A 24,059-nucleotide genomic window follows, 5' to 3' on the forward strand; every position below is an offset into this window, starting at 1 on the left:
CAACAATGAAACTATGTATCTATACTAATATAATAAAGAGAGAGCCCAAACCTTTGAGAAGGACATAGGCTATGCAGGCGCCCACCATATACATTTAAAAGGTAAAAGAACCGTGCCAGCACAGTAGTCCCTTGTGGGTCTGTCTGCGATATGCCATGTCTCATATCGTGTGCTAATCCCACCCTGCTCCCTTTAAATACCCCTGCAACCCATAATCATAACCCACCCTTACTCCTTAAAATACCCCAACACCCTTAAACACTAACCCATCTTAGCCCTATAATATACCCTGTACCCCAAAACCCAAACCTATCCCTGAACCCTCAAAATGCCCCTGTACCCCAAAACCCAAAACTACCCCTGAACCCTAAAAATACCCCTGTACCCCAAAACCCAAACCTAGCACTGAACCCTAAAAATAACCCTGTACCCCAAAACCCAAACCTACCCCTGAACCCAAAAATACCCCTGTACCCCAAACCCCAAACCTAGCCCTGAACCCATAAAATACCCCTGTACCCCAAAACCCATACCTGTCCCTAAACCCTAAAACTACCCCTGTACCCCATAACCCAAAACTATATCTGAACCCTTAAAATACCCAACACCCCACAACATATACCTCAGTACCCCAAAACATATACCCCTATACCCATACTTACCTTATCCAAACATTTAAAAAAAAAACATGCTTATACCATTCATGCATTTACAACGAATTTCGTTGTAAATGTATGCGTGGTCAAAGCATATAAAATGTAATTCCATGCGTTATAATGGCATTGCAGGGTCATGGTACTTTCGTAATGAAAGTATGCGGAGTGATGGTATGCGGAAAGAAAGTTGCGCAATAATGGGTGTTTACCCTCCCCGGTAAGTACATTGGTGGCACGGCGGCCCAAATCTTACAGCAACATACTCATATTTTTTCACCACCCATTTGAAAAATGCACAGGTCTCTCTCATTGATGGCCAGCACCGACATACACTTTTAGACACACCTCCCGCCACAAGTTCTAGAATTGCGAACTTTAGACCTGGGGAGCTAAGTTCGAATCTCGGCAACAGCTCAACATCCTGTGATTCCAGGCAAATCGCTTTGTCTCCCCGTGCCCACCACAAATGAATGTGTTCTTCTGTAATGTAAATTGTGCTCATGACATGTTGTCGAGTTCGCGCTATATAATATTTCAAGAAAAAATAAAGTAGGGAAACTCGAGTTCACACACTACTGAACGCGCACTCTTAAGTGCATCAGCAGTGCACTGTGAATCGGAGCGTTTCACAGGCCTGTCACAGATAAGAAATGCTATCAAAACGAAATCCTACAAAACAATATACTACTGGCCGGCAGCAATTCATACCCGGACAACGTCGGGACGGGCTGCTAGTATACTATAAAGCATTCATGCTGATATTATTATAACATAGTGAAAGCTGCAAAATGATTACATACTGAAAAATAATTACATCAGCGAGACACTTTCTATGTCCATGTCAAAGGTCAAGTGAATTTCACAGGGTGTGTTTTTTTCACTATGATATAGTATAAAAAGAAGGCTGACGCTGTGTTCACTGTGTGATCAAGAGCACTTGATGCTCGAAACGCGTCAACAAAGAAGGTTGGATTAATAAAATCATTCCTACCTCGAGTCGTGGGGTCCGCTTCTTCTTTTCGCCGTAGTTGAGGTTTGGAAGAAAAGTGTGCTGATATATATATATATATATATATATATATATATATATACACTTCACTTGGCTTAGCATATGTAAAGGTCCTATTATATCAATAGCCAGTTTGGACCAAGCCTTATCCGGCACAGGGATTGAACTCACAGGACTAGAAACAGTAATCTGGGTTTTTATCTCTACCAACACAGGACCTACATTATATAACAAATTGTTCTACTTACCTATCCATTCCTGGCTACCAAAAGAGTTCTCTCACTCTCCTTTTCATGGCTCGCAAGCTAATAAGTCCATCATGAACAAGCTCTACAATCCTGAACGTTATAGCAACAACCAAAGCAGCCAATCAACGAAGTAATCCTTTGACAATATACAATTCCGAAACAATATGATGGAAACAATCCAATTCAGCATTAGATATTTTACAAGTTGGCCATCCCTGATTCACATAATCCACAACCATCCACTCTGAAATAGCATCATTGGTAATTGTCAAAATGGTGCTCACTTCTGCTTTCCCATCATCCATGACACTCTCTTCACAGTCCTTCAAGGGCAATCTAGAAAGACAATCAGCCATTATATTCTTTATTCCAGGTGTGTATTCAATGCAGCTCCTGCAACCTAAATTGTCGCTTGGCAAATCTGGGCATGAACCTACTACCACCTTTTGTGGTAAACAAATCAACCAAAGGCTTGTTATCCATCCTAACAACACACTCCAATCTCCACAAATACTGATGGGAATAGTCAATAACCCACCAGCAAGCTAGGCCGTCACGTTCTAATATAGAATATGAGGGATCTGGCCCTTTAAGCCTACGAATAGCAAAAGCAACTACTTCCTCTGTAGATTCTCTTTGCTGTAACAGAACCACAGCTAATTCATGCTGCCTTGCATCCATCATTATAATAATTGCATCACACTTAGAAAGTGGAAAATGCCCAAAAGGATTGTTTATGTGCAGGAAGGTGTCCCTTCCCACGCAAAAGCAATCCTGCCTTTAATGCAGACACCCTTGCTCTATGGCACAAGGGTGCCTGCATTGGCGCTGTGCTGCTAATTGTGCGCCAGTGCAGGCAGATGCACACGAATGTGCCGTATCTTCTCAGATATGGCGCGCCCCTGCCCTCCCTCTTTCACGCAGAGCATCAAGGTGTCTTGCTGCGCTGTGCTGCGCGAAAGTTTGAGAAATCTAGCCCTCAGCATACAATGATTGGTTCCCACCAACCGTTTAGGGCTAACTTTGCATTTGAATGGGCATTTGTAAATACGCCTGTGCCTAGGTATGGATATAAGTGGGCCACTCTTGCAGAAAGAAGATGATCAGTCCCAGTATGAATGGATGTCTTCCTTTAAAAAGCACGGGCTAAATCCTTAGGACTCTGAGAAGATCTGTGCTGCTGATCCCTGCTGAGAAGGAGCTAGACTGTTGTGTGCATTGAGAACTTGTCTTCCACTGGCAAAGCTTTAAAACCTGAGCTGCTATGCTGCTATGGGCTGCATTGTGCTACTGTCTCAGACAGAGATTGGGGTTGACCCTTTATGGTCCAGGACCTCTCGAAGCTGATCATCCAAAGCATTCCGCTCCATAAACCACTGCTGGCCTGAAAATGGCATGTGACCATGGGAGGGACACCCCTCAAGGTGCCTGACACCACTGCACCCTGCAAGAGACCCCCTGTGATATGGCCGTCCTCATTATGGAACCATTCACCACGCAGATGTGAGGCCTGTGTACGACCCTTGAAGTGTCCCTCCGCTTAGTGGTCTCTCACCACTCTGAGCCTCCTGCACTCTGAGCCTCGGGCCGCCGGCGGGTCGCCAAAGGCGAGTCCGTCTGCGCCCGTCCGCACTAGTCCATCGCCAGTCGCCCAGACCCCTGGCCGTCAGGCAATCGAATGGCCCCCTACGCTCGAGAGGAGCTGACTGCCATTGGGAGACAGGCAGTATGTACGGCACATTCGTGGCATCCCGGCTCCCTCTATGCACAATGCGATCAATGTGGCTTTAAGGCCACAGAGATCAGTCAGCTGCCAGTATCAACAGCCTTAGTGGCTAAGTTCTCTACAAAGCTAAGCATAGTGAGCCTTAATTGTAGGTCATTAGTGAAACACCATGAAGACGTTCACGAGTTCCTCACAGATCACTCCCCCGACCTCCTATTCTTGACAGAAACGTGGTTAACCGATGACACCTCGGCCATTTCTGCCCTGGCTCTTCCTCAGGCTACCTCATACGCACTCAGAATAGACCCATGGGAAGAGGTGGTGGCAAAGCAGTGATCTTTAAAGATAACTACTCCTGTACCCTTAATTCTACAAATATAACCGGCTGCGAAAGTGCGATATTTAAGATACGGGTTTCTGATACTTTCACCCTTACGGGGCTCCTGATTTATCGTCCTCCTGGGTCAGCTAGTGCCTTCCAAGAGTCACTGGTTTCGACTATCTCTGCGCTGGCCCTACAATCAGCAAACTTCAGTGTACTGGGGGACCTTAACCTCCATCTTGAGCGTCGTGATTCATCCACTATACTGAAGTTTCTGGGCGATCTGGAGGCCTGCCAGCTTAACCAGCTAGTCAATGGGCCATCGCACCAGGCAGGTCATCTATGAGACCCGGTGTTCACGAATATCCAGGAAGCCTCTATTTCCACTCCTAGCCCCCTCAGCTGGACCGATCATTTCCCGGTCCTCATTTCAATCAAGATTCCAGCTAGCTGTAGGGAAAAGCCCCCACCCCTGCTGTGGAAGCGCCCCTGGAATAAGCTAGACAATGTCACGTTCGAAGCCAGACTTAAAACCTCCCGCCCAATCTGGTCCAGCAACATGGAGGAGGCCGATACAGCTTACAGGGAGTGGATAAAAGAATCACTTGATCATTTCATTCCGATGAAATGCTCAAGACCTAAGCGTGGCCAGTCCCATCCGATGTACTCTGAGGCCCTTACAATAAAAAAAAGCAATGTAAGCAACTGGAGCGCCTCTGGAGGCGATCATATGACCATCTGGCCAAAATCAACTTTAGAGTAGCCACTAAAGCTTATCATAAACTTATAAAGACGTCTAAAGCCAAGTATTACACCGATCTGATCAACTCCAGCACCAAGCGCTCCAAAACCATCTTTGCTCTAGTAAAGGACCTGACCAAGGCCCCGGAGGGTACAGGCAAATTGATAGTGTCCGACGCACAATGCGAAGAGCTAGCTTGTTTCTTTGTTGACAAAGTTAAAGGGATCTACAACTCCCTGAACTCAGACGGACTCACTATGAATCCTAGCTCCATCATAGGCCCAAATGATCTTCCATACTCACTACAATTTCTTCCGCCCATTGAGCAGATTGAGATGGAATCTTTGATCAAAAAAGTAAAGTCCGGTTCCCCGGAAGATCCCGTCAAGCCTGAATTGTTTAGATTATTCCAGGATTCCATTCTGCGGGAGGGCAGGCGCTAATTAACAACTCACTTCAGTCAGCCATCATCCCCACATCCTGGAAACATGCTAAAGTTGTCCCCCTCCTAAAAAACCTTCACTGGACCCCGCCAGATCGGATAGCTTTAGACCCATCTCCTTACTTCCGTACCTTACTAAGGTGATGGAGGCTCATGTGAATTCCATTTTGACTACCTATTTGGAGTCCAATGGAGTTTTAGATGAGTCCCAAAACGGATTCCGTGCTAAAAGCACGGAGTCTGCTTTACTAGCTGTTACGGAACATCTGAGGGAGGTGCAGGACCAGGGTGAGACATCTACTCTGGTTCTGCTGGATTTGAGCGCGGCCTTTGGCACGGTCTCCCACAGGATCTTGCTTGAGAGACTGTGGGAGATCGGAGTCAGGGAGAGTGCCTTGGATTGGTTTGCGTCATTTCTATCTGACCGTTCCTTCCAGGTGCACGCCCCGCCGTACTCATCCAGCAAACACCCCCTGGAATGTGGGGTCCCGCAGGGTTCTGCGCTCAGCCCCACATTGTTTAATGTGTATGTCCGCCCCCTGGCCATGCTGGCCCGGGAACGCAAGATTAAACTAATATCATATGCGGACGATACACAACTCATTTTCACCCTCTCTAAAAACACAGTGGCTGACCAAATCAAATTCCAGGAAGATATCTTGGCTATATCAAACTGGTTGTCGCAGAACTATCTCCAGCTAAATTCTTCTAAAACGGAGATACTCCTTATAGGTAAAGAAACACAGAAATGGGACAAACACTGGTGGCCCCCCACATTAGGTCATCCCCCTCCTCCTAAGGAGGATGTTAAAAATGTGGGCGTGATGTTAGACAATTCACGCTCCCTGGAAACCCATGCTAAGAGAGTGGCAGGTACCTGGTATGGTCGCCTATGCTCTCTTAAACCCATTCTCGGTTTCTTTGAGCCCCGCACTCGTCAGATTATAGTCCAGGCTTTAGTCTTATCCCATCTAGACTACTGCAATGCTCTCATGCTTGGCTCTAATCTGACAGTGATAAATAGGCTACAAAGAGCCCATAATGCTGCCACCTGTATTTTGTTTGCACTACCTAAAACCTGCCATACCTCTCCTATTCTCCGACGTCTGCACTGGTTGCCGATCAAACAACGGATCCAGTTTAAAACTTTATGTTTAACCCACAAAATTTTATATGATACTGGCCCCCAAACCCTGCAGGGACTTTGTTCCCTCTATGCCCCCACGCGTGCCCTCCGTTCGGCAGATTTATTTCTTGCCCGTACTATTAAGATCCGGAGGAGTAGAGTTGGTGGCAGCTCTTTCAGGTATCTGGCTCCGAAGCTTTGGAATTCGATCCCTCTAGGGGCTCGGACCACTCCTAACCACATGCTGTTTCGTAAACAGATTAAAACCTGGTTGTTTTCTTCCATTTAACTCATCTTTATCTGCTGCGTTGTTTTGTCCTCTGGTATGTCCACAAGCGCTGGGACGCCCCGTTGCTGGGGTAGCCATGCGCTATACAAACAGATTTAACATAACATAACATAGCAACCTGAGTCAAACTGCACTTAGGATCCGGCATCCCTGATGTGACTATTGCAAGCTGCGATGAAGACCCACCCATGGCCAACACTGACACCGTGTGATTCCTCTGTAAGATCCCCAGAGAGCTCTGGAGCACATGTGCCTGGCTAAATCCAAGATTAAATTCATGTATGATTGGAGCCCTGGTTTCGGAGAAACTTAATCACGAGGATTCCGGAATTAATATAGGAGCCACAGAACTTCTTAAATTTACCGAGCCTGTTTGCTTATTATCAATAAAAGTGTCCTCCCTGCTTATAAAAGAAAGACCATTGCTGTAACAATCTGTTTATTATTTTGAGTGACGCATGTGCTGCTCGACCTTCGTCCCACCACCCTCCAAGATGGCACAATGACCTTGTTTCCCTTAAGAGTCAACGCCTATGAAGTGGGCCCTTTGCCCTCAGAGAGCTCCCACCAGTATCTGCTTTCCGTGTATCTAGGATCAGTGCCAATGCTTGTTGCAAGGATTTCCCTATCTGCCCTTTATTTGCACAGGTCCTTAAAGTGGGCACCTTGTACCAGTCCACACAACCCTTATGATGTATGAGATCAAAGATAACCTTTATTGAAAGCTATCCTAGTGGTAGCAATGGAGAGCAGCCTTCGGGAATAATCTTGAAGGAATGAAAGCAGCTTGTTTTACCAGAATCTCACCTCCTAAATGACTAATTGAAAATAGAACCACACAATGTTTATATAAAAATATGTATTTATAAATATACCACTCTCTACTAGTCTCTACACGCGACTAGGGCAGAAAGCACACAATACTGAATCAATAAAACATTTGTAAATAGCTCAATACACAGCGGGCTCCAGGGGAGACTGAACCATGCACTAAAGAAAATGGTATAACAACAACGACTTAACTAGACACAGGACCTAGAGCACATAGAATTGCTGGGACCCCAAGGAACCACCCAGAGGATTGACACAGGGAGACCCTGGAGGACGGGTGCAGTGAGGAAACACGGACGCATGCTCCGTACAACTCTACGGGAAATTTGAGGTTGTACACTTCTAAGGGGACTTCAAACAAACCCTTTGGAACATAGGAGGTTCTAAGGCCAACCCACCAGTGAGTTCCGTAGGCACCTGTGTTACTGAAGTGATTGCATGTTCCTTTAAATGGAATTCTTTCTATGTATTTCATGTTCCTTTAAATTGAATTCTTTCTATGTATTGTGGAATGTTTTCTTACAAATGAATGTTCTAAGGTGTGTACTGAAACTGGAGTTGGGAATCATTCTTTGGATGAACCTTCCTTCCAGCTGCATCTATTCTTCACCGCTCAGAAATAAATATTATTCATTTCATTTCTTGGAGTTCTCTTTATTTACATTGGATTACTACTACAGTTACCTATCCCAGAGGAGCCAGGTGCATAGGTGTCAAGTGGTGTCGGAAACCTTCGTCATTTTCAATGGAGAGCTGCAAAGAAGTACTGCTGCCAGGACGGGCAAGAGTGTCCGGTGGAATCCAAGCCTGGATCCAAGGTGAGAGGAACCTGAAAGCAGAGGGGACAGAGTCTGGGTCACTTCTGGTGACCAGGGGCTCGGTAGTCGAATGCCCACCGATGTCATATGCTTCAGGTGCAAAGAAGGGTTGCTTGACTCTACAGCCACGGGGACCAGGAGACGTCTAGGATGACCAGAATCCGGAGGTGTGCTGTCCCATGAATGATGTCGAGAGCTGAGGAGTCGATGTCTGGCTGGAGCACCAACAAGCTTTTGCAACTGCAACCCATGCGGCCAGAGGAAACAGGTTACGGTGTGGACCAGCAAGGTCCAGGTGAAATGGTTATGGTGTCCTGGCCACAGCGTGTACTCGCTTATACAGAGGGCAGGAATCCTCACTTCCGGGCGTCTGATGGGTTGCGGTCTAGTTCCGCGACCAGGAAACGCTCCCATTGACGGCAGCGCTTCCGGGGGAATCCGCATATCAACAGCGGTTCCCGCAGGCTCGGTGCTTCGAATTGTCGCCGGAATTGTCGCCGGAATCTTTTCCGTTTCTGCCTGCTACGGATTTAACCACATTCCAGGTAATCTGAGGTTGAGCAGTGGCGCTGCCTCGTTACTGATTTTTGACCCGCTCTACTCCGACAAGGGTGCTCGTCTCAGAGCTGGGCTCTTCCTTGTGCCTGCCATTTGCCTTGCCTCTCTGGGAAGCTAGCCCATGTCATGTGGGATTGCTGTGGGGGTAACCTACACCGCGCTGGACACTTGTTTCTTTTGCAATTATACTAAGGAACGCTGCTGTTCCTTGAGCTTTCTCACGTCGCGCTGGAGCACTTGCTGTGGGGGTAGCTTACACCACGCTGGAGCGCTTTACTTTGGGCTTCCCTACACCACGCTGAAGTGCTTTGTTTTGAGTTTGCACACACCACTGTAGCGCTTGTTTCTTTTGTGTTTGTACAAATGTGCCGGGGCACTAATCATTTGTTCCTGTGCCTGCGCTGAGCGCTTTATCCTTGTTTTAATACTCATTGCGCTGGAGCGCTTATATTGGTATAACTGATCCACGCTAGCGCACCACTTCCTTTCCTTGGCTAAAGATGTCTTCTGGATCCATGGTGCTTCATCTGCCAGGTAGCTACTGTTCTGTATGTGGGCAGAGGTACACATAGGTAAGGGTGGTTTTGTGCCCATTCTAACAGGATTTTCCTTTGTTTCCCTGCCCGCTGGAGTTAACGGTCCTTCCCTGAGTCAAGAGAAGCCCTCTTCTGGTCCACTGAACTCTTTTAGGCGCTTTTCTTGTCCTTGTGTGTAGTGATATGGATGTGAATGTCTGAGTATGAATTTGATTGTATAAAAGGTATGTTTGGATGTATGAGTGGATTTAATTTATTGTCCGGTTTGAAGTGTTTTTGCGTGTCCTAGTTTTTAGACTAATTTTGTATGTTTCTGATTATGTATATTTTTTCCAAATGTTATGTATTGTTCAAATGGAATCACTTTATTTATTATCCCCAAAAAATCGTGTTGATTGTCAAAATAAAAATTAAAAACTTTTTTTGAATATATTTGCTCTTTTTGTGAATTGGTGGGTATTCTGTTAATATTTATTAAACTTTGATTTGTTCTATTTGGGAAACACCCCTTTCATGTTGTTCTCCCACTGAACTCTTTTCCCACCATCTTTAGCTTCCTTCCCTGGCCCCATCTCCATCCCAGTTCAGTTCACTGTTCTTCACTGGGTAAGATGGGTACAGGGGCGATAGCTCTAGTCGTCTCTGAGAGAACACTTCGCAAGCAACAGTTAAGCCTTGTGGGGTGCCTGACACCAGGGGACTCTCCAAGCAATGGATAGTCGGGGCACATCTGGAGCAACCAGGCAGGCCCACGAATTCATAAGGTGACCCTCGATAGGACCCATTGTCCAATGGACCAGGGATCGCGAGGAGACCTCAAACAAGTATGCAAAGGACCAGCTCACAGGACACTCGGAGAGTGGAGGCCGGAAATATTGTGTGCAAATACTGCTCGGGGTCGGGATTACACAGAGTCCAAAGCACAGGCTCAGGAATCATCACTAAGCAGATGAAACTGCAAAAATATGCTGTGCACAGGGGTTTTGGTTGCACAGTCCCCACGAGGGATACTGGTCTCAGAATCGCTGAGAGGGTAGATTGGCCTCAGTGACATTCGAGAACCCACCTTCTGTGTTGCTGAAATCTTTGGAGTCCGCAGGAGCTCGGGAGAAGCAAACCGGGTAGATGCGTTTAGGTGCCTGCTTTTGCAGGGAAGTAAATCCTTTACTCCAAGGGAGATTCTTCAGTCATGCAACGTCATGCAGGCAGTCGAAGTACTTGGTCTCTTCTTAGCAGAATCGTGTCCAGGTAAAATCTAAAGTACTGTGAGCAGGTAACCAACTTTTTACCCATGGGAAGGGGTTGGATAGATTCTATGGACCTTCTTGTGGGAGGGGCAGGACAGAGGAGTGGCTACACACATGTCCTTTGTCCAGTTTTGCGCCGCAGCAGGAACCAATGGCTACTAGAACTGGTTTGAGGCAGGCTATGCACTGGGACACCAAATGTGTCCCCAATGCAGACTTTCAGGCACTCAGAGAGTGCACCCATCCAGCCCCAAAACACTAAATCATGTCTGGGAAGTGATTACACTTCCCTGTGACTGGATGCCTATTGTCATGCCTTCCTCTGCGCGAGCTTGGCTCAGCAGCAGGAGGGCAGACCCGTGTCTGTGGCTGGCAGCATCCATTTTGTGCTGCCCATGTCGAGACAGCTCGTACTAGGTATACCGGTGACCCACATTTGTCCCTCTAGAAGGTTGGAATCATACCTCCCACACCAGTTACTGGTGTGAAGGTATGATTCCAAGGTGTTTGACACCAAACACAATATGTTTCGAACCAGCCATTTTAAAGTTAGCATTTACTGTGAGGTTATAATGCACTTAAACATATATGTCTGGATGCATCACAGACAACCCTGGAGAATGGTCTCTGAATGCTGCAGAGTTGCTCTGCTCATGCAGGGGCACCTCCTCATGTAAAACCCATCACCCAGCCTTCGGGATTGTTAAGGCCTACCATAGGGGTGACGGGTAGGTATTTAAGTGTAGTGATTTAGAGAGATATAGGGAACCTATATCTCACTAAGTGGTGAAAGCACCATATTATACAGTCTGCAGTAGCAGGCCTGTGGTGTCAATGTTGATGGCCTCTCATGGGTGGCATAATACATGCTGGAACCCATGGGAGGCCTCTGGGGTACCTATGCCCTGGGTACATGGTGTACCATAAACTAGGGACTGATAAGGGCACCCCAGAATCCAATCTGGAGTGTACCTAAAGTACATGCATTGCAATTTAAGGGAGAAAGCAGATAGCCTGGGGTCCTGGATAGCAGGATCCCAGTTAGACTGAAATGAAATGAAATAAAATTTATACCGCGCAACTAAAACCCGAAGGCATCAAGGCGACTAAGCCACAAACAGTGTGACAAAAGCAAAACGTGGGGGAACCATAAAAAGCCAATACTACTTTCCTACAGGGGTTACTTGGTAATCCACTCGGAGGGCAATGGTACATGTGGGCCCAGAAGAACTGTGGGAAACAACGGGGCAGAGAAGGGATACGGCCCAGGAACCAAGCCCTCCCTGGGACCCAGAGAAGATACCTCTGAGAAACAGATTTCCAATGTAAACTTATTGGAAGGGAGTGGAAACTGTATCATTTTGCGTTTTCCTTCTTTGCTGCCTCAACTCGATGTATTAATTATTTGCAACATTTCTATAGCAGGATCATGAGAGTTTGGAACCTGCCACATAGCGCTGAGGCTTCAATGAGTTACAAATGTGTCATGGGCACTAGTGCAAGCAGGAAAATGCCACTCGAGCCCAAAGTGGATTGTAACAAACAGTTATAGTGGGTTCAATGGGCCCCTCACACTGGGCTCCTGTGCCACTGCACCTACCGCACTAATGATAGCGCCGCTCCTGTGAGGTGAATATGCCGTGTGCTGGGCCCACCTTGTCAGCGCGGGTGTGTTCTCGTCAGCTTCTGTAGTGTGTATTCACACGCGTGTCGTGATTGTGTCACTATGTCTGGTCAGTGTGTTCCTCTTTCTCCGGTTGTCGGTTTCAGGTGAAGGGGGGAATGCGGGCGGGGGGCCTCATCATTATGCAAGACCCCCGGAGACACGGGAAACGGAAAGGGCTGTGACCTCACCGCGGGGGTCTCCTGCCTGAGTCACGAGTCACTGGGTCTATAAAAACGAAGGGGATCGTTGTCTCCGCACGGCGCCAGTCAGAGAGCAGAGCAGTTGAGAGGCCACACACCGTATAGTCAACCTACCAGCAGGTAAGAGATTCGTCCTGTCTGTACCCTGTGTGAGTGAGAGCAGCGGGGATAAGAGACTCACTGTCCGAGAGAGGACATAGACACGAGAGATGTAGCGCTCGTCGACCTCCACTATTGTATATTATGGTATAGACATATTTCTGTACAGCGCTTTATGCAACTCCAGCACCGGCGCATTGGCCCTGTGCCAGGGCTGTACCTGGCTGGCACAGCATCTCTGTGGGTGGGGTGACCGGTGCCCGCACAGGTCCTGTGACTGGCGCTGAATCCCGTTTTCTTCTGTGACCCTGGGTGCAGTATGCCAGCCCCTGTCTGTACCCCCGGGGGTCAGGCTTCCCCCATCTGATGGAACCAGGCCCTGTACATCATCTTTAATGCCCATCAGAGGGCACAAGTGACGTCAAGGAGGCTGTGTCACGAGAGGTCACGACCCTTAATGTAAAGCATCCGTGCCCCCTGCAGCGTGAGCCTTGCCAGGCACTGGGGTCAGATGGAGATGGTGAGAGGCGGGGATGCTTGGGGCGCTGGGGACCGAGCGCCCCACTCTTTCAAAGCCCTCCCTGTGCATGTTGATGCTGGGGGCTGCCGGGGGTAGGTGGGGGGTCGGGCAGGCCGTCTCTAACTCTGTCCCTTGTTGTCTTTCAGCCATGGGTCCCGTGAGAGCTGCCCTCCGGTTGCTGCTGGCACTGGGTTTCTTGCAAACAGCAGCATCTTCTTTCTACGGTAAGGCCTTGTCCTGCAGCCGCCTCTACTCGCCCCTGAGCGTTCATTCCTGAAACATGCTGGTAAAACTGTAAAGAATGAAAGGTGGAGTCGGGGCTGCCATGTTTTTTTACCCTATAATCTACAGCAGTGGTTCCCAAACTTTTGACTCCTGAGGACCCCCATTTAATCACCATTGGAAGCCGGGGACCCCCAAGCAATTTGTATGAGTTAAATTTCAAAATTAAAACAGTAAGTCTAAAAAAATACACACGTGTTCACACAAAACAAATACTCAAAGTACTAAGGTTTTTGGGGCCAGATGTACGACCATTTCATTTAGCGCCTCGCAATTGGCGACACATTGCGAGTGGCAAATTGCGAGTCCCTAAATGAAATGTACAACAGTGTGTTTAACACTGTTTGGGATTCCCAATGGGGTTGCAAATTGCAAGGTTCATTAATATTAAATGAGCCTCTCGCAATTTGCGAGCCCATTGTGAATGCCAGCCCTCCCAGGGATGGTGGCCTGCTGGGCTCTGCAGGCCACCATGTCTCGGACTGCTTTAAATAAAGCAGTTAAAAAAAATGCAGCCTGTTTACCATGCATTTAAAATAAAAAAGAAACTTAAACCTTTTCGTTTCATTTTCTAAGGGCAGGTCCCTGGGACCACTGCCTGCCCTTAAAAAATAATTTTGCATGCATTTGCAAAGGGGGAGGGATCCCCTGGAGACCCCTTTCCATTTGCGAATGCATTACCATCTACTTGAAGTAGATGGTAAATGCGACTGTTTTGTGACCGCAAAACATTTGTACATGGTTTTGAGACTCCCTATTTGGAAGGGAATGCCCCTTCCAAATAGCAAGTTGCAAAACCTATTTAGCGAGTCGCAAACAAATTGCGACTCGCAAAATAGGCTATGTACATGGCTCAATAGATTTTTGCATGCATAAACGGGTTCGCGAACCCGTTCGCGCATATAAAAAACAGATCCTACATCTGGCACTTAGTATTTTATATTGAAGTAATAGGCTCTCTGTCACATGTATTTCATTTGTCTTATAGCATCTCTCTTACCATTGTAGGATGTTAGAGCACTTTACATCACACACATATAGAGACATTGAATCATACATGTAAATCAGTGTGTATATAAAATGTTTAAAGAGCGCTTGGTCTGGAAAAGCACAAACTCAGGATTCAGAACATAACACAGTGGCTAGCACTGACTTTAACATTAAAAATGCATTTCCACCCAAATAAATATTTTTAGCAGCATCAGGATAATGAATAACTGGGGAAAAAATATAAGTTAATAACTTGTACCATGCAGTTTGCAAGCAGCTCTTTGATGACAGTTTATAGGTCCGTCTGCTAGATTATGATTGTCACTTATGAAGTGCACAGTAACAAAAGAATTACTGTGACAAAAGCAGTAACCACGAACCTATGCACATAAAATACTGCTTTTTAAGATGCATGATACACGTTCTTTGCAGTAGGCACATTAACCCTCTGTGTTACATTAGTTCAATCAAAGCTGCCACTGAACAAAACTCTCCTCAGCTCCAGCAGGTGCATTAATCACTGGCATTCTCTTGACACTTTTATTGTTGCTGGAAGGCTGCTAATTATACAAGAAACGTTTCTGTGCTTTTAAAACTGTTGCCTATGGACCCCCTGGGAATGTGTCACGGACCCCTGGGGGTCCGCGGACCACAGTTTGGGAAACACTGATCTACAGGTTGTGCCCCGAGTTAGTGCACCGGCTTTGGAGAGTGCCCTGTGCGGCGGGTGTCAGGGGGTGAGACCGCTGCCGAGGACACTCTGGGCTCTAAACTGCTGGACGAGGGTGAGATCTGTGCGGACTGAGAGCTCCTGGGCGGAAAGGTGACAGAGTGTGAGGGTAGAGGCCAGAGGCAGCCGTGACGTCGGGCAGGAGGGGACTCACTGACTCTCAGTTACAATGAATGTTATAATGAATGTTACAGTGAGTAGAGCTAATGTCTCCTCGAGGCCGGCAGTGGCACGGCGAGACATGTCCGGTCAGGTAGTGGGTGACGCATGGGTACTAAAGGGATTGATAGTGCAGAGACAGGCGGTGTCAGTCAGGGTAAGATGTGGCTGCTATGAGTGGATGAGATATGCCTGCTATGAGTGGGTGGGATACGCCAGCTATGAGTGGGTGAGCTGTGCCTACTATGAGTGGGTGGGATATGCCTGCTATGAGTGGGTGAGATACGCCTGCTGTGAGTGGGTGAGCTGTGACTGCTATGAGTGGGTGGGATATGCCTGCTATGAGTGGGTGAGATACGCCTGCTGTGAGTGGGTGAGCTGTGGCTGCTATGAGTGGATGAGATATGCCTGCTATGAGTGGGTCGGGTACGCCAGCTATGAGTGGGTGAGCTGTGCCTACTATGAGTGGGTGGGATATGCCTGCTATGAGTGGGTGAGATACGCCTGCTGTGAGTGGGTGAGCTGTGACTGCTATGAGTGGGTGGGATATGCCTGCTATGAGTGGGTGAGATGTCTATGCTATGCTATGGGTGGGTAAAATGTACCTGCCATAAGTGAGTGAGGTGTCTGCTATGAATGGTGACGTATGGCTGCTAGGAGTGGGTGAGATGTGTCTGCTATGCTGTGGGTGGGTGAGATATGCCTTCTGTGAGTCGGTGAGATGTGCCTGCCATGAGGGTGGGAGGTGTCTGTTATGAATGGGTGATATATGGCTGCTGCACTGATGTACATTAAGGGCTGATTACAAAGTCTTTAATGGGACTCGCTCGACTGAGATCAAGTGGAATGGACGCGCTGCTCTTTGCATGACATTAAGTCAGGCAGTGCCCAGATGCGGCCATCTGAATAACGGCGCCCTGAGCTCAGCTCACCCATGCCCAAGGCCAGCCCTGGCCGGGGCATCACGACTCATGAGTGCCCTGAGTCACGCCCGAAGCGTGTACACAGTGACCCCCTTTGACCAGTTCTCAGGCATTGCAGTCTACTCCAGAAAGGGGGGACTCTGTGAACCTCTAGTGGCGATCTGAGGTCCTGCAAACTGCTACAGGAAACTATTTGTGATGGATTCCAGAACCTATAGTAATAACACAAAATACTCCACCTGCTCCTGAAATAATTTGTTTCCGAGTCCAGGACCTCGGTTTACTAACCCATGCTACTGTAGCCTGATATTTTGTAAACACCTACGGCACTGCAGTCTGCTAGAGAAAAGTTCTGTTTCTTACCACAGTGACCTCTTCAAATGACCAAAGGTACTCCAGTCTGAAACAGAAACAGGATATGGGTTTGAATCCATGAAGACTACTGCAGTAAGAATTTTTCTCTGACTCAAGTGACCACTAGTAACTACCTAAGATTCTGCAGGATTCTACAGATAGGTCTTACCTCTGATTGGAGACATCGCTAGTAACAAGCATTAGCAAAGCTAATTTCCAGTTACAACCATATGTATTGGCTTTTACAATTCTTGTTTAAAAAAACTGAGACCGGTGGGCTTTGTCAAAACTTGTTACAAATCTGCTGTCTGTGTCTCATTTCCCTTGGTTGTTTTATTTACTCTCTTTCCCATCGTCCCCATGTACTTTTGCCTACTTCTCACCTGACTGTTTTCCTTAAGCATTTTTTACCTTTCCCTGTCTCCACACCGCCTTTTTCCTTCCAACTTCTTTTTGCTTTTTTTCCTGGCTTTGCTCTTTGCTTTGTTTCTTTAATTCTCTATTTCTTGTGCTGTCTGTTTTGATTTCAAGGAACAATGGATACATTTATTAATAAACTGGAAAGGTTTACTCCCTCGAACTCTTCCCACGCTTTTGTGTATAGAATTCCACGGCAACTGTGAGAAAGCCTATTGAAAATTGTATTTTCTCCTGAAAATAGCATGATACACTGGGCGAATTAAACGGCTGTAGTTTGTTTTTTCATTACATAGGCTGAATTCGGGCAGGTACTGTTAGTTTCACAGCAGTACTTGCAGATAAGTGTCAGACTGTAGTCTCTTCTTATAAACGGCACCACTCTGTGTTTTAATTTGAATTTCATCTTTGCAGATGGGCAGGAAGAGGTGGAGACTTCCTTCATTCTGAGGTGTGCTGAAGAAGCCAAGCACCTGGTGGATGCCGCCTACAAGCACACGCGCCAAACGTGAGTCACGAAGGTTTGGGTATTGCTGATTATATCTATAGGCAAATTCCCCAAGTGTGGGAGTAACAGAGAGGTGTAACACCACTGCCATCAGGCGCAGACTGCCTGTCTGATTCCGAAGTCTGACATGTCCCTTCAGGATTCTTTATTCAACTTCTGAACCTCCATCTTTCACCATCAAAGCTGACATCACTTCCTGTCTTCTGGTCTCTGACCTTCTCGTTCCTGCACATTCAGAGCTGCCACTACTACCCATGATGCTCTTTCAGAGCTGCCACCATAACATGTTTTAGAACCTGCCCCTTCAAAATAGGCAACTACCGTTGTCTGGCCTTTAATCTCTCAACTCGTCCCTCTACAGCTGCCATCACTGTTAGAGTGAAGAGGGAATTCACCATAGATCACCACCAGAAATCCTATCATTGTTAAATCTCTGAACTCTGACCTGCCCTTTTAGAGCAATCATAACTGCACAAATTCTAACTTAGCCCTTTGGAGCTTCCATCACTGCTGAATCTATCATTCCGCCATCGGAATTCCCATGAATCCACGAGATTCGCTCTATATGCACCCGATTGAGATCCGCCACCTCTTATCGAGCACCACTTCCTCTTAGGCTCTCTGGTATTTGCTGGTGAAGCATGCACCACTGCTGAGTGTATGTGGGGTGGCTTAGTCTACCCTGTATGTGTGTCTCACCTCTCCTATCTCCGATGGTGAAGCCCTCATTGCTGCTGGTGAGACTACATCTGTTCTGTGTATGTGGGGTGGCTTAGGCTACTCTGCACTTGTGTGTCACACCTCTCCTCTCTCTGATGAAGAATTTATTGCTGCTGGTGATACTACGTCTGTTCTGCGTATGTGGGGTGGCTTAGGCTACCCTGCTCTTGTGTGTCACACCTCTCCTCTCTCTGATGAAGAATTCCTTGCTGCTGGTGATACTATGTCTGTTCTGTGTCTGTGCGGTGGCTTAGTCTACCCTGCCCTTGTGTGTCACACCTCTCCTCTCTCCGATGGTGAAGCATTCATTGCTGCTGGTGATACTATGTCTGTTCTATTTATGTTGGGTGGTTTAGTCTGCCCTCCATGTGTCGCACCTCTCCCCTCTCCGATGGTGAAGCACTCATTGCTGCAGGTGATACTATGTGTGTGGGGTGTCTTAGGTTACCCTGCCCTTTTGTGTCTCACCTCTCCTCTCTCCAATGGTGAAGAATTCATTTCTGCTGGTGATACTATGTCTGTTCTGTGTATGTGGGGTGGCTTAGTCTACCCTGTATGTGTGTCTCACTTCTCCTCTCTCCGATGGTGAAGCCCTCATTGCTGCTGGTGATACTACATCTGTTCTGTGTATGTGGGGTGGCTTAGGCTACCCTGCACTTGTGTGTCACACCTCTCCTCTCTCTGATGAAGCATTAATTGCTGCTGGTGATACTATTTCTGTTCTGTGTATGCGGGTGGCTTAGTCTACCCTGCCCTTGTGTGTCACACCTCTCCTCTCTCCGATGGTGAAGCATTCATTTCTGCTGGTGATACTATGTCTGTTCTGTGTATGTGGGGTGGCTTATTCTACCCTGTATGTGTGTCTCACCTCTCCTCTCTCCGATGGTGAAGCACTCATTGATGCAGGTGATACTATGTCTGTGGGGTGTCTTAGTCTACCCTGCCCTTGTGTGTGCCACCTCTCCGATGATGAAGCATTTACTGCTGCTGGTGATACTATGTCTGTTCGGTGTATGTAGGGTGGCTTAGACTACCCTGCCCTTGTGTGTCACACCTCGTCTCTCTCCGATGGTGAATCATTCATTGCTACTGGTGATACTGTGGGCCTAATCTAGTTTAGAGGACAGATTACTGTGTCACAAAGATGATGACTATCACGTCTGCCTTATAACAAGTGTATATCCTAAGGTACTTGTAATAAGGTGGATGGGATATCCATCACATTTGTGATGGAGTACACGCCTCCAACTCTACATCAGGAGCTATGTTTGCTCTGTGTACAGGGGTAGCCATGTGTGTTGTACCACATTTCTCTCTGCCGGTGACGTATGCCACCCCTACTTTACTTCAGTTCTTGATACCGTGACGACTAACTCCACTCCTCATTCCTCACACCTAAAGAGATCATGCAGAAATGATGTAGGGACGTCTTTTTCCTGAGGCCAGCTGTCCAAATTTGCAGGATTTAGTAACAGTGCACCCATTTATTAAAAGACCTCCTTGCCCTGATTACGAGTGGGCACTTTGAGCCAAATTTGTGTTTTGAGTTTTACTGTGATTCACCACATTATTGTTACCATGTAAAATCTGATGGAATTAGTGCCGGCAAAGACACTGCACATGCAGAGTTTACAAACCACAGAGAAGGCAAAAATATGTAGTGGTACCACATTAGCCCTCATTCCGAAGTGTGGAAATCAGAATAGTGCAAGAACATAACCCCATGGTATTGATATTTTTTGGCACAACTTTAGGATATGCAACACAAAAAGATTGTCGACGGAATGCTGAACATTGTCAAACATTCACCCCTAGTCTCAGATATGAGTATAATCCATCATTATTTTGCTCACCACGCCATTCCAGTCTAGACCCAGCCATATGTAAATCAGCATTGACCCTGCTCCTCATAGTAACAGTCCAGCCCGAACTGCCAGGCCAGGTCCTCCCTGGACTGGAAAACAAGCATCCTGGAACCGGTTTTGGTATATCACCCCTCATCAGCCAGGCTAGCTTGAAACTCAGCGCTTCGGCCTTCTTTTTCTAGGGCTACAAATGTGGAGTTTGATGGTATTACCCCCATAAATTCCACTGAGGTATAAGCTGCAAAAAATTGTGCGGGCAAAAATAAGTCAGGTGTTGTAATTATTTCAAAACTCGGCATCTTAATTCAGGCATGAACTCCTATGTGTGCACAAATCAGCATTTACAGGGCACTTAACATGGACCTTAGTATTGACTATTTCAATTTACTAAACAGGTATTGAGACGAATGGTGGTCTGTAGAAAACCAAGTAGGCAAGTTATTTAGTGATACAGTCCTGTTACTACAATACACAGATGATCTGCTCCTAATATTTATTCTATTGGAGGATCACTGGAGGACTGTTCAAGGGCTCTCAATGACAATAACCTTAAACTGGTTAATAATGTGTAGACTCTTTGCACATCAGAAATTCAAATTGTCAAGACTAGTCTAGAACACGTTATTCTTAGGCTAAAACTTTGTCTTTCTACTTTTGCCTGCAAGAACCTCCTGTCCAAGCTCACAATTTGGAAATCTGTCCTAATGGGGAGCTACAGTATGTGAGGAACACATTGTTCTAGAGAAGTTAGTTTAATAAAACAAGAGAAAAGGGGTACACTTGTTAGTTTCATATCTAGCAATGAAAAGAGTAACTGCTCTACAAAGCTCACTTCTTTGATGAAGATAAAAGTGAATCTGAACTTTAAGATATGTAGGTCCAGTCCTCAGCCGCGAGGTTTGCACTGCTGCGGTGCTGCTTATGATCTGTGTGTAGAACAATGTCTTAATTTGTAGCACTGGCAATTGACACATTTAACTAAAAATTAAAGACACAACGAATTGACCAGACCCAAATTATATTTTCTCTTCCCAGTTTAAAGAACAAACTGAAGCAGGGGAGCCTCTCGCCCTCGGACATCATGGCTTTCTTCAAGCAGCCGGTGGCAGGAAGCAGGACCGCCATCCGGGCAGCGGATTATATGGAGACCACCTTCCAGTTGTTGAAGGAGAGGGTGGAGAACTCCTACCAGAGGCCCTTCAATATCACAGGTAAGAAACTGATGAATAACCATGGCAAGTGACTGTTCACTAACTAGCAATTAGCAAAGTGCTGCTTAGTCAAACCAACCAGAGAGGGCCCAGTACAGCCACTGGCAAACTGTTTAGTGTAAGCACTAAAAGACTGTTTAGTATTAATTATCAGATATTATATATTATAGCTAGCAAGAGGCTGCCCTTTGCAAGCAGTGAGAGACTCATCAGCGGGTTATTCAACTGCAGGACATCAGATACAACCACTGATAGTCAATCAATCAATGAATCAAGGGTTTGTTAAGCGCGACTACTCACCCGTAAGGGTCTCAAGAGGCTGGGGGTAGGGAGGGGGCAGGGTCCATTCCATCAAGGAGGGGGTCGGTCGAAGTGCCAGGTTTCTTGCGAAGATATGGAACAATGTTGTCTGTCTGAGGTGGAGCGGCAGGGCGTCCTAGGTCTTGGCCATGAGGAAGGAGGAGTTAGTTCATTCTAACACAACACTGACAGACTGCTTAGTACAACGAGTAGTAGATTGTTAAGTATTGCCAACTAGATAATGTTCAGCAAAGCTACCAAAAGACTTTGTATTGCAACCAAAGAGAGACAGTTCAGACATTAACCAACCAAAGGAGGCTCCACACAACCCCTGAGAGAATGTTCAGAGTGTCTCCAACCAGAGGACACCGAGTACTACCAACAATAGACTGTACTGCATATCAAAGAAGTACAACAATAAGCAGCTTGTTTAGTGGAACCAGTAAGAGATTAGAATATGTTGAGTATAAATAAGAATGTAGGCAAGCGGAAAGAAATTCCTATTACAAGCTATCCCTGGCAGATCAGTGGCCATTGTGGAATGGGTTAGAAGACCTGACATTCACTGCAACCACTGTCTTGCAGTAATGGAGACTCTGACTGACTTGAACCTGTACCTGCAATCATTGTCCGAAACCAGCCCTAGCAAACAGGTCGGCGGCACCCACCTCCTTCCCCCAGGGGGCCAGACGAGCAGTTCGCCAGTGCCGGTTTTGGTTCCAAGTCTTGCCTTGATGGGCAGAGAGAGACCCAAGTCCTCTAAGTACGACCAAAGCCTATGACCAACAGAACATGTCTCTTGAAAGCCAAATTCCCTTAATTCTCCATTCCCAGAGTTTAGGAAGGGGTGGTAGAGAAGGCTTTGTTGGTGGGTGGAAGACACTCTCTCTGAAAAAGACTTTGCTTTTGGGAAGGGATCTGGGTCGGTCTCTCACGCAGCCTCCATAGTCTAGTTTGGTGCACTTGAGGTATAACAACACCAGTAAGGGCATATTTTGTGTTGACAAACCACTATTTCAATAGACAAAAGTTTTAAAATGAAACATGTCCTGATGTTGTACTATATTTTTTTAAATTCGTTGTTAGTTGAAATCCTCACAATCTCCTCAGTAATTGTTTCTTGAAATGCACTAAAAACACATTTCTTTGGGTAGATTTTTGCAGGCTTGTTATCGTCCCGTGACCTCTTTCTTGAAAAATCTATTCTACTGATTATTCGTAATTTCCATTGTGGTTGTATTTGTAATTTTCGCCATTTTTAAATTTGTAATAGATATAAAATGTTCCCAAAGTTATTTATCCTTTTGTTTATCAAACATATATCCTTCCAATCTTATTTGGATATTTTTTTGTACAGTGCCATATTTCTCTTACATTTTCCAGAATGCACTTTGTACATTTTGTACTTAAAGAAGACAAGACTATGCGCAGATTAAGGAACAATTTGAGATGACCAGTAAAACAGCTCCCAATATAATCAATTAAGGATTCTTTGGGAAAATAATTTTGATAAAAGTGCCTGAATTAGGCAAGCATGGAAAAACACAATTAAAAGAAAACAGGGATTGGAATGGTTTGGCAAATGTAGGGGGAGTTAAAAAGTATATATTCAGTAATATAGGGGTTGGGAGGATTAGTAACAATTCAATAATACTTTTGCTGTAACCGTTTGCAGATATCCTCACTGCTGAACAGCTTCACTCCGTCTCCAAGGTCACTGGGTGTGCCTATCAGTCAATGCCGACAGCTTGTCCAAACAGTCGATACAGAACCATCACTGGCGAATGCAACAACAGGTAACTGTGCTCACCTTGGCTTCCTTTGACATATAATGCCTGTGGGTCACTCTGAGCTATAAGGGGGCCACTGGAGTTGTGTAACTGTGCGGCTGTGGTGTTTTTCCGCATAATCATGGATCTGCCGCAATTGTTACATAATCCATCATCTGTTGCATGGTCTCCAGATTTGAACAAAAAAAATTGTTCTGAGCTCAGACAGTTCAGAAATTTGTCAAAACGCCTTGCCGTGTTTTGCCACGCAGTGTGTGGACCCTTTGCCAAAGTACACTGGTCAGCGTTCTGTTGCTAATAGCTATGTTTAGATGTACCAATGAGATGCACCCCATGCCCAGACAGTGTTAATAAGTGTAAATATTACAACATAATGAAGTAGTACTATCCGAAAATCTACCCCATTACGCCACATAATTTGGTGTTTCTTGAAACATAATTTCGTAAACCCAGCCATATAATTACGCCATCTTCTGCCGCATAATTCCAGCGACTCTAGATATGAGCACCTGGTCCTCAGTTGGAGACTGTCATACACAGGGTTCATGTAATGTTTAGCACGATAAATTCCTTAGGACACAGAGATCCCCTCAAACAGGGAATTTGCTGCTAGTCCTCTGCTGCTGTATAGTATCGTTAATATGGGATTCAGGCTGGATGCTCTTAGTGGAACATGCACAGAACCAAATGTAGTTTGGGGGAATTGAGTACAGCCTGTGATAAGGTGACACCTGTCTTTCTGAATGTCACTTGCCATTTCAGAGGAGGAGGTGTA

At 46.3% G+C, this 24,059-nt stretch overlaps 1 protein-coding gene across 1 annotated transcript in view; it reads left to right on the forward strand.

The window, feature by feature from the left end:
• Positions 1 to 13,183: 13,183 nt before the first annotated feature.
• The window catches only part of LOC144820204 (eosinophil peroxidase-like), a 78,973-nt gene continuing 68,097 nt past the window's right edge, over positions 13,184 to 24,059 (forward strand). The window contains exons 1-4 of the mRNA XM_078677812.1: positions 13,184 to 13,259; positions 17,305 to 17,398; positions 21,019 to 21,194; positions 23,170 to 23,290. Of these exons, the coding sequence (XP_078533938.1) occupies positions 13,184 to 13,259; positions 17,305 to 17,398; positions 21,019 to 21,194; positions 23,170 to 23,290 (467 nt within the window). The remainder of the gene's footprint in view (positions 13,260 to 17,304; positions 17,399 to 21,018; positions 21,195 to 23,169; positions 23,291 to 24,059) is intronic.

This window comes from Lissotriton helveticus, chromosome 2_1 (assembly GCF_964261635.1).
Source record: "Lissotriton helveticus chromosome 2_1, aLisHel1.1, whole genome shotgun sequence".
NCBI classification, from domain to species: domain Eukaryota; kingdom Metazoa; phylum Chordata; class Amphibia; order Caudata; family Salamandridae; genus Lissotriton; species Lissotriton helveticus.